This window comes from Kryptolebias marmoratus, linkage group LG6 (assembly GCF_001649575.2).
Source record: "Kryptolebias marmoratus isolate JLee-2015 linkage group LG6, ASM164957v2, whole genome shotgun sequence".
Lineage (NCBI taxonomy): Eukaryota > Metazoa > Chordata > Actinopteri > Cyprinodontiformes > Rivulidae > Kryptolebias > Kryptolebias marmoratus.
This window is the reverse complement of record NC_051435.1, coordinates 19,419,702-19,430,744: the sequence shown is the minus strand read 5'-3', so window position 1 is coordinate 19,430,744 and position 11,043 is coordinate 19,419,702. Positions and strand designations below refer to the sequence as shown.

Genomic DNA, 11,043 nt, shown 5'->3' with positions numbered 1-11,043 from the left:
AAATGTGTTCATATTGGACATTTAAGATGAAAAACTGAGTTTTTCAATTTTTTATTTTTTAGAAAATGCAATAAGTAATAGTCTCTTTATGAAAAAACATCAGTTTCTTCATACCGTTTTCCTTTATTGCCAGACTCATCCAGACCTGGAAAGGTCAAATCAAATTCCATATTTATTAAAACTATGTTTGAGCAGCTTTTTAGATTTGACTCGACTGAGCTGAAGGTTAAAAAGTCAAAACTGAAAACAGGTGTTTGTTCTTTAAACTTTTATTTCTCATTTGTTGTTTCAAGTGTGTCACTTTTGGAGTCAACAATATGACTGAGAGGAAAGAACACCAGTGAAAAGAGAATCCTAAACTGTTCTCACACACACACACACACAGTCCACAAAGCCAATATCTCACTGGGCTGTCACTGTTGGCGACTCAAAATTTCTCGAAAAATTGCAAGAAAACAGGCAGCTTTTCTGTTGCAGATTTACTCTGACTGTTGATGACCAGCAAGCGTAGATCTGGACCACTTTTTCCAACCTATATGATTTCCCATCAACATTGTGTTTTTGACCTTGACATGTTTTCTGACTACCTGCAGCTCCAGTGCTCTTGAAACGGGTCGGAGACACCCTCAACGATTGACTATTTTGAGAAGAAACGCGTCGCACAAATTTTTTGAACATGTTCCAAACTTAAGTGACAGGACTGCGAGCCTCTGAGAACTTTTGGAGACTTCCTCAACAATGCTGTTCACAACTAGTCTCAGCCCAGTGAGATGCTGCTGGAAGGCTCGTAGGAAGGCAACAATAGGTGTGTCCATCAGCTTAGCTTTGGGCCGCTGTGATGGAGGCGGTGTGTGTGATTGTGTGTGTGTGTCCCACTGATAATGTAAATCCAGTTAAGGCCACTGAGGAGCAGCACTGCATAGGCAGAAGAAAATGGCACCATGTGTGATCTGTAAACAGCGATTTCCTCCACACGTGCTGCAGAACAAACAGGAACCATAAAGCCGTCACTGAGTTTATCCCTTCTGCTCCTACTGATCTCACATCAAGCCCACTTCGGCTTAAACCAGCTCAGTCACCTGCAGAGAACCTTCACAACACTGAAACCCCATTTGGACACATTCTGCAGGTCATAGGTGTCCGAACGTCAACACTGCACCACCTGGAGGCACGTTAACCCAACATGTTAAAGATCACGCGTCTCCAGCAAAAATCTAATGAAAGAAAACGAACAGATTCCTAAAGTCTGGGATGATTTGACCCGTTCCAGCTGAAGCCCAGCTCCCACCGCCCCAACCAGGATGGGCTCTCCTGGGTTTTGGTGCAGCATGAAAAAGCAAACAGGGAACAGAAGCGCTGGACTTCAGCACTAATTATTTTATGGGTCACTTTGATCAGTTTACAGCAGCTCTTTCATAAAAAACCTTCCTCCTCCTTGGTTGGATTGTGAGTTTGTGAGTTCAGACTGGACCCCCGAGCCATTGTGCGAGAGTTCTGGTACTGGACATCGTCAGAGTAAAGGGAAGGGCTGAGGGCTCCCACAGGTACTGCTGGTCACACTCGCTCCAGGACTGGGAGAGACGGGCGGAGTGGGAACAGACGTGGCGTCGGAACCGATCTCCTCTGAGGCGTTTTGGTGGGGATGGAGGTGGAGGCGGACCGCCACCCTGCAGTTCCACACAGACACATCTTACAGGTTACTTCCAGCAGGATCTCCTAATCTCACACGTCTTCTTATATTTCAGCTGACAGAACATTCTGCTGATCTTTGTGTCTAGGTTATTCACCTAAACTCTGTGCTTTTGTTGCAGCAGAGTCTTCATTATTATCATCTGCCACTTAAAGACAAAGACGGATGAAAATGTTGTTGCCAGTTTCTGTTGGCAAAATATCTTGAGAACCACTGGAGTAATTTTACTAAAACTTACAGAAAGTAATGATTTGATGAACATCTACAACCCATTAACTTTTGGAGTCAACCCAATTCAAGATGGTCGTCAGAGTCAACTTACCCTATATAACCTAAAAATGGTCAGAACTTAGTTCATTTTACAGATACTGAGTTAAAATTGCATGTAGTAGTAGCTGAAAGTCATTCACGACACAAACTGAGTGTAACACCTCACATTATCACACAAGACTGATTTCATGGTTTGATCAAAATGGCTACAACTTCATCATTTCTCAACATAAAATCATCTTAATCTGAAACTGTGACATAAAAGGTTGCGGGTGATATGCAATCCTTCAAAGAATGGTAAGGAAAAAAAAAAAAGAGGTCTAAGATAAAGATGGATTATGTTATTATGTTCTTCGTTTTATGCCCAATATGGACAACTTTCTATTTAAAAGCAACACTTGTGATCTCACTTCACACTAACAAAACTGGCATTGATTTTATTTTTTTTTATAGGTTTTGAAATCACACAATGTGTGAGCTGGGCTTTGCAGGCCGGTGTGACGCATCTGCTGACAGTCTGATGAGCTGGAACTTCCCACAATGGAACGTGAAGGTCACCACAGGGTGGAGTGTGTGTGTACCTGCATCTGGACCTGGATGGGCTCGTCACGTCTGCTCTCTGAGGTTCAGACCTGGGACTGTAGCTACACTTGGACCACTAGGATAGGCGCAAAGACAGAAGCAGTCACTACTTCAGCTGTCAGATGCAATCTGCTGGCTTCATCGGCTAGTTTACAGAGACATTTCCACATTTTGTCACATTACAACCTTTAACTTCAAAACTTGTTTTAAGGTGGCAGTGATCCACTCAGGTTTCATATGCATTCGGACTAGCCGTTAGCTCGTCTGTCCCGGTGAACATAAACCCTAATTTTCCCAAACTAAAAGGTTTTCAATTTAAAGTTCCTTATATTCAAAACATTCTACCAATTAAGTTGTTCAAACTTTTCCACGGAACCCCATTTCCCTTTAAATACAACAACTTTTCAGTGTAAAACTCACACTGACTGACTTGTGTCAAAAAGGGCTGAATAAAATGTTCCAGTTTCTCACCATGTGCTCTGGGTCACCGATTCCAAGATGGATGCCCTTTTCACAGAGGATCTTCAAGACACTTATACCTGCAAACAAGACAAAGTCTCTCACAAAAAATGGCAAAATGCTGACTTCGATCTACCAGGTCTCTATTTAGGAGATAAACATTCTCTGTTTGAACAGTGATGCTTTTATCTCATCACTCAAATCATTTCAGTTTTCTTCTGTGAGCTACTCCCTCTGTAGACCCGTTTGTTCACCACAAATAGTCACGGGCCAGTTACCAGCTTCAAGGTTTACCTCTGCTTTGCAAACTCATGCTGTCAAAACTATTATAGGTTTCCGTCATATTGGTTAAATGCCTTTTAATAAAGAAACCAGAGAAAGCATTTTTTGGATTTTGTCCTCCTCTTGTCTGCTGGAGGACAAGACACAACTGCTCCTTTTTATGATGAATGTTTGCAACAAGCTACAAGAGTTAGCAGTGCAGCTGGACTGATTATTAGGCTGACCAATTTTAATTGGCTGGTTTTGGCTACCTTTAAAAAAATAAATATATAAACAATTGCCCAGACCTCTCCATACGTAATTAGTTACCAGGTAGGAAAATGAAGACAACAGCAGCTGCTACAACCAGCTCACCGTAGGGCCACAATTTAGTTTTTTTAAGCAAGAACGCTTCTCTATAAACTTAATAATAACAATAATAATATATCAAGTATACAAGTCCTTTGAAGGGCTGGTAAATGTACATTTATTTAAATTAGGCAACTACTGTTTTTTGTTAAATTTAAAATTTACTGTATTTTCCATCTGTGTTTTTCATCGTCTGTCCTGATTTCTAAAGATCAGAATCAACTGAAAAACTTAAAATGCTTCACCTTTACTCAGCAGGTCAAACATATACAGCCGACTTCGGGCTAAAAACCCAGATGATGAATTACTAACATCCGTGTGTCCGGCATCAGTGTGTCCGAACAGTAGTATTTTTAAGCACAATTACTACAGAATTCTGAATAAATATGAATAAATATGATGTTTTCAATGTTTATTTTAACACTGTAAACTGTTGTATTTTTGCTCAAAGTTATCATCCCATCAGAACCTCATGCGTTGATAAATCCGAACCCTGGAGTCACCTCGTACCTTCAGTCCGGTTGTTCCAGTACTTCTGCTCCCACTGATCCAGCAGGATGTTGTGGTACCTGGCACTCTTGAAGAAGCGAAGGTAGCGTGACGAAGACGGCGACGGGAAAACGCGCTCGAACTCTCCTCGACGACTCAGCTCATCTTCGCTCTCTGCCAGCACGCGAACGTCCTCTGGAGTCAGAACGTCCAACACTGAGGACAGGAAGTCCTGACAGAGGCAGGATGAAAGAGACGAGACACTGTCCTCACTTTTGTGTTCTCAGAAAAACAAACGTAACAAAAACTTGACGTGCCTTTTCTAAAATATTGTCTTGTCAAGATCAAACTAAAAAAAAAGACATTTCACAAAGAGTTTTTTATTGTAACTATACATTTTACTAAATAAAAGCACTAGTTTAGGAAAGGCTAATGTATTGTATCAGTCCCCGTTCCCTGCTGTGTGTTGGTTTTACCTGCTCGGCATAACGCTGTGCGATGTAAAAGGCTCGCTTCACTTTCTCATCCGCGCACAGGTCAGCCTTCGTCCTTTCATGGTTCCCTCCACACAAACTACACGTACACAAACACAAGCCTGGGTTAGAATGGGTTAACAAGAAATTAACTTCAATAAGTCCTAGCGAAATTTTCTGAAGATGCTGAGTGAAAGCTGAGTGCTGCGGGACTTTGCTGAAGAAGCTGAAACAGAGTTGTTCAAGCTAAAAGTAGCGGTAAAGAAATCTGAATTGTTAGGTTCAATATGAGACTGAATTCCACCAATCATGAGTGGTTATAGAAGCAAATTCTGTTGATCCGTTAGCATTAAAAGCCTTACCATCCTCACCTCTTCACTCTTCTAGTTACACTAACAATGTGATAGTGGCTGTCCGTCCTAATATCTGGGGTTGAAACGCCATTTTAGCTGCAAACACACTCTGTTGGAGCTCCACTCGTAGGAAATCATATTCTTCCTCCATCTTTTTTGGATAACTCTTCCTCTATGAGGGCTAGGTTAGGGAAACAAACCTGGAGAGATTTGTTTGTCGATTCTATTTTTGCTTCTTTTCAACACTTAGTAAATAAATTCTCTCTTCCTTAATGTCATTCTGTCAGATACTTTCAAGCTCGTCGTTGTGTCTGTAGCTCATCCCATGAATTCCCAGCCTTCCCTAGTCTGTCTGATTTTTAAGTGTCTCTGCAACCTTCTCCCCTTCTGTGTATTTAAAAATTCTTAAACTTTTCAACCTTCCACTGTGTTAAGACCTGTATGGGAGACAAGACTTGGGTAGTGCTGATATCGGATGATGTTTGGGGGGAGGAGGTTTTAAAGAGGGTAACAGATCTTCAGCCTGTGCTCGGCACAGTTTCAAGCACAGTTGGACATCAACAGTGTCCCCTCTGCGTGAGCGATGCCAACAGGCCGCAGCGAATTACTCCCACGTTTTGGAGCCGTCCCTCTATGAAGAGGTTCCAGTCTGAAATCTTTCTCATGTTGGCTAATGTAACTGGAGAGGATATCACTTCTGGTGTCTTAACTGTTTTTTTTTTTTTGCTGTATGGCCTACTTTAGTTGCTCTCTCGCTTACTATAAAAGGACTTAATTGCTTTCACAACTCTGTTGGCCAGGAAGCTGATACCGCAAAAATGGTAATATCAGCATGGCAGAGTGAGAACGTTTGATCCAGGGCTTTGACGTTTTGTTTTTTTTTAAGATTTCTAATAAGGAGTTTCACAAAGTACTTCTAAATAGTCTGTCCTGCAGCAACATCCTCCCTTTGGAGAATCAGGGAGGGATTCTGATGGTGTCAGGAACTGGTTTCTCAGAATAAAATGAATCTTTTCCATCTACTCAATGATTCACACCCATCAGATAACTTTTCTTAAATTAAGAAAATCTGTGTTGCTACAAGTCATTACAGGCTGACAGTGCAATGTAACGTTTTTGAAGTTTCAGTGGTTTGTCAGTAAAGATGTACTCTTCAGCTGCTCCTGTCCTGAGCAGCTGTTAGCTTCGCTCACTGGACAGACTGAGTTTGCTCTGATTACTGAGTTATGGTATACATGTTACCTTCCTACACACTGTCTTTTTGTTCTGTCTACCAGCCTGCATCAGCCAGAGGAATAGGTATCCAGGTTATCCACAAATGGAATCAGATGCCCAGGAAGAGGCCGCTACTGGTTCAAAAGTAAGCCGACCATAGCTGACTGGAGCCAAACAGCCCAATGACCATTTTCCTCAACCTTTCTGCTTTGAAACCTTTCTGTCCTGCTTTTTTGTGTGCAGGTACCTTCAGGCAGGTACCTGAAGGGAAAACAATAGAGTGAATGCTGACTCAGCTGTAACACTATTGTTTTCGTTTTAGCCACAGGATGCCAGTGGCAGCAGATGAGGTGTAGCACCTCCTCTTTACCTGCTGGTGGAGCTGGAGGCACTGCTGCAGAAGGAGCTCGCTTCGCCTCTCGTAGGAATCCGGAAGCCGGCCAGGTTCAGTAGATCTCTAATCATCTGACCTTTGATGGAGATGTCCAGCGCCGAGTTGGAATGGAGGCTGGAGGAGAGACACAACATTTAAACGTGCTTTAAAAAAATCTTTAAATGTGTGTGTGTGTGTGTGTGAGAGTGTGTGTGTGTCTGTCACCTGGGTGATATGTTGACCTCCAGGATCCAGGGTTTCAGGTTCTCATCTAGCATGATATCGAAGCCAAACAGCTCGTGGCAGCTGTACGAGGTTTTAACGTTCATCTTCAGCAGGCTGTTCACATATGGCTCAGATCTGAAAAACAAAAACACAAGAGGGAGAAAACTCCTAATCAGTTCATTACGCTTTTTACTATTCCCCTGTTATTCTTTCATTTCCATCAAGATTTCTGATTTACCGTTCTAAAGTTTTAAAAAATACTTTAAAACGTGAAGTTAAGGAATAGTATGCAATGACTTTTGGTAGCAGAATATAAACTGCAAAAACTAAACAATTAAAAAAAATTGTCTCCATTGACAACAATGGGATAGTTTTTAAAACAAGTGAGGCAATCCAAGCCCAGTTTGTCAAACTTCCTGTTTGACAAGTAGCCTGTAGGTTATTGCAAAGTTTAGACTAGATGAAAAAGTTTGAACTATTACTTTTTTTAATTTACAGTGAAGTTACCAGATGGCAAATCCTACCTTGCTGCCTAGCTTAGACACTCCCCACTTGCAACCTTTGTTTTTCCGTCTCTGCTTCTGGGAGAATTATTGCCCAAATTATTTATATATATAAATATTAAATAAAAAAAAACCTAGCATATGATTCTCTTTCTTGTTGTACTGAACCATGGCATTTATCTAAACTGAAGATATGTACCTTCATACGTACCAAACTGATCTTAGGCGTATGGTTACACCCTTATAGTGTGTGTGTGTGTGTGTGTGTGTGTGTGTGTGAAAATGAGCCAATAAGAAACTCTGTAAAGCATGCTGCAGAACCTGGAGAGCTTTAAAAGGTGCTATATAAATGGGGAGCATTTTACTATTTAAACAAATCTGTGATGACTGAATAGTTACAAATGTTAGAGCAGCCGCTCACCGTCTGTGCAGGTAAACTTACGCTATAACAGTTTTGATCACAATGTCTTTAATCTTCTCCCATATCAGGGAAGTGTTGATGCCTGTAGACCCAAGATACTGCCACAAAGCCTTCAAAGCCCTGAAAACACACACGTTTCACTTTTAACAACATTTGATGACAAAACAAATCTTTCCAATGTAAATCTCAGATTCTGATTTTTACCTCCCCACCACTCTTACCATTTGTGTCCTTGGCAGGCCTTATCGTCGCTGTTTGTCTGATACTCAGAGTTTTTCTTGTTAACACTGTAGTTGGTCAGGTGCATGAACTTGTTACTCAGAGTCTTCATGGAAGACGAATACCTGCAGAGGCACAGAGATCGGTCTGCATGATTTCCCCTTCACGTTAAAAGGTTGCGAGGGTTGTGGAATGTGCTCGAGTCTCACTTGCAGCTGGCAAAGCGAACCAGCCCATCAGAGAACATGTAGATTCTGAGCGGGTCGTAGGACGTCACATAGACGTAGATCCTCAAGTCAAACTTGTTCCCGCCAATGAGGTAAGGCTTGTGAAGGTACCTGCACACGAACAAGCAGGACAGAAAGGTTTCAGAGCGGAAACGTTGAGGAAAATGGTCATTGGGCTGTTCGGCTCCAGTCAGCTATGGTCGGCTTACTTTTGAACCAGTAGCGGCCTCTTCCTGGGCATCTGATTCCATTTGTGGATAACCTGGATGCCTATTCCTCTGGCTGATGCAGGCTGGTAGACAGAACAAAAAGACAGTGTGTAGGAAGGTAATGTATACACCATAACTCAGTATAAAACATTTCTTTCCAGTGAGCGAAGCCAACAGCTGCTCAGGACAGGAGCAACTGAAGAGTTCATCTTTACTGACAAACCACTAAAACTTCAAAAACGTTACATTGCATTAACGCCCCGTAATAACCTGTAGCAACACAGAGTTTCTTCAATTAGGGAAATTTATGCAATGGGCGTGAATCATTGAGCAATTGTAGATGGATAAGATTAATTTTGTGGTCCTGTTATGAGAAGCTGGTGCTGCACTCCATCAGAATTCCTCCCTGATCGTCTAAACTGAGTGTGTTGATCGCTTCAGGCAGGACAGACTGTTTAGAAGTACTATGTGAAACTCCTTATTAGAAATCTGACAAACGTTTAAGGCCCATGATCGAATGTTGTCACTCTGCCTTGCTGGAAAGATTGGTATTTTACCTTCACATGCAGGCATGGGCTGATTACTGGTTTAAAGGTATACCATGTGTCAAAGCAAACATTTATTTTAGTACTGTGAAACTGTGGTATTTTTGCTTAAGGTTTTAATACCATCAGATTCTCATGCTAGCCCAGGCCTACTCACAGGCTCAAAAGCAAAGTCGGTGTGTTTTGCCTTCATTATTAAAGACGGTTGATCGTTTCAACACTTCGCCGTCAACAAACAGAACGTACGGGTTTGACGATCCACTTCTGCTTGGAGCCACTGTCCTCCCAGGCTCTCCGGAGCAACTTGATGTCCTGAGGAAGGATGAACGTTCGAGGGACGAAGTTGAACTCTTGTTTGCCGAAATGAAGCTGCATCTGGGAGAGATTCCTCCACAGCCGGTCCTTCCTGCCAATCTGGAAAGTTCCTGGGAAGTGGTTCAGCTACAAGAACAAAACAAAACAAAAAAAAAGGCTGCGTTAGCTGTGGAATCTGTCGGGGCACTAACTGGGATCAGTTTCAGGTTCTCACCTTCTGGTGCTCTCCAAGCACTTTGAAGCCAGGAGACTTCATGTGGTGGCCCCAGCAGCCCAACCAGTCATGGCTTTCTGCAACAACAACAGATTTCACTTAACCAGGATCAGGAATTAGATTTACAGCTTTTACACTGAAATGTCTTAAAGCTTAAGGTGCAAAATAAAACCCCTGCCAAACAGAGCTTCTGCTGCCTTAAATCACTAGAAAACATTAAGGGCGTAACTTTCCTTTAAGGAACGCATATCACCACCTGCATTTCAAGCAAGAGTTTTAACCAAAGATAATTTTATGAGAGAGGGATGGAGTTACAGCCATTTTGGTCATCTCATGTGAGAAATAAGCAACTACAGGATCTAAACTGACATTCTGTCTGAGATCGATCACAAACAATAAAACACAAATCATGGATTCATCAAACAACTGAAGTTCTCCGACATTTTCTTGAATGTAGACTAAAATGTTTCCTATTTCATTCGTGAAACTGCTTCAGGTGACAAAGTGCGACAACTCACTCTTGGTGACTTTGAAGTGTGACCTGGCGATGGTGTGCTTGACGATGTTGGGCGTGACGGTGCTCATCTTCCATTTCAACAGTCGTCTGTCTTTCACAGGAAGCAGCTCCACTGCAGAACAGACACCACACACGTTTCTCAGAAGACGGGACATTTGAACTATTTGACTATTGAAAAAAAGGCCAACAGAGTTCGTTCCTTGCCATTTAAATCAAAGAGTATATCTAGACCTCTGACGTGAACCTGAAAGTCGAAAGAAAACTGGGCCAACCTTTCCTATTGGTTGGTTTTAGCATAAATTTTAGGTGCCATCCCTTCCATGAATACAAACGGGACATTGCTGTTGGTAAAATAAAATTTAAAAGAAAATACACCTTGGATAATTTGTATTCTGATGTTGACTCTTGTTGATTCTTATAGCTCTTAACTTGCTGCTGGATGTTCAAACATTCATTTTTCTAATACGTTGAGCTGTAATTAGTTTTTTCATGCCTAAAGGAGAGGTCATGTGACACCATGATTAGGTGCTGGTTCATAGGCAGGACTTCAGGTACACTAGTGCGCATGCTCTGGTTCCAAAAACACAACATGGCAACTTCCATAAAACGGTTCCTGCTGGCTTCAGTACCAAACCACGAGAGACGACGAGAACATTTGGGTCTAAAAATAGAACATTTCTATGGTTTAAACGTGTATCCAAAAACATTTTGTGACTGGATGTCATTTCCCCGCACTGTATGCAGATACACACAGAGCGTCAGTAATCAACAAACAGGACATCAGCAGGTCTGCTGATGTTTCTGTATAAAACAACAATACATTACACAATACACCTGAGCTATATTATAATTTTGATATAAGACGTTCAAAGCCTTTTAGGTTGCATTTTTATAGTCGTCTCTTGTTGAGCCTAATTACCTAACAGATGCAATATAAGAGAAATCAATCAATCAAAATTTATTTGTATAGCACATTTCAGCAGCAAGGCATTTCAAGGTGCTTTACATAATTAAAAAACAAAATAAAAACAGCATGTGACAATGAATAAACAGTAAGAAAGAGACAAACATCAAAAACCCGCACTCTAACCCTAATTTAGCCATAAGCAACTCT

At 41.6% G+C, this 11,043-nt stretch overlaps 1 protein-coding gene across 5 annotated transcripts in view; it reads right to left on the bottom strand.

The window, feature by feature from the left end:
• Positions 1 to 267: 267 nt before the first annotated feature.
• Positions 268 to 11,043, bottom strand: part of ttll4 (tubulin tyrosine ligase-like family, member 4) — a 23,450-nt gene continuing 12,674 nt past the window's right edge. For 4 of the 5 annotated variants that reach the window (XM_017410058.3, XM_017410056.3, XM_037976166.1 and 1 more), the window contains 13 exons: positions 9,931 to 10,041; positions 9,413 to 9,489; positions 9,130 to 9,324; positions 8,339 to 8,421; positions 8,112 to 8,240; positions 7,905 to 8,027; positions 7,705 to 7,803; positions 6,760 to 6,894; positions 6,532 to 6,669; positions 4,597 to 4,693; positions 4,142 to 4,352; positions 3,014 to 3,081; positions 1,526 to 2,618 (listed from right to left, as the gene is read on the bottom strand). In XM_017410058.3, the coding sequence (XP_017265547.1) occupies positions 2,367 to 2,618; positions 3,014 to 3,081; positions 4,142 to 4,352; positions 4,597 to 4,693; positions 6,532 to 6,669; positions 6,760 to 6,894; positions 7,705 to 7,803; positions 7,905 to 8,027; positions 8,112 to 8,240; positions 8,339 to 8,421; positions 9,130 to 9,324; positions 9,413 to 9,489; positions 9,931 to 10,041 (1,718 nt within the window). In that variant the 3' untranslated portion in view covers positions 1,526 to 2,366. Of the gene's footprint in view, positions 2,619 to 3,013; positions 3,082 to 4,141; positions 4,353 to 4,596; positions 4,694 to 6,531; positions 6,670 to 6,759; positions 6,895 to 7,704; positions 7,804 to 7,904; positions 8,028 to 8,111; positions 8,241 to 8,338; positions 8,422 to 9,129; positions 9,325 to 9,412; positions 9,490 to 9,930; positions 10,042 to 11,043 lie in introns of all 5 variants that reach the window. The other variant, XM_017410057.3, reaches the window with a different exon arrangement.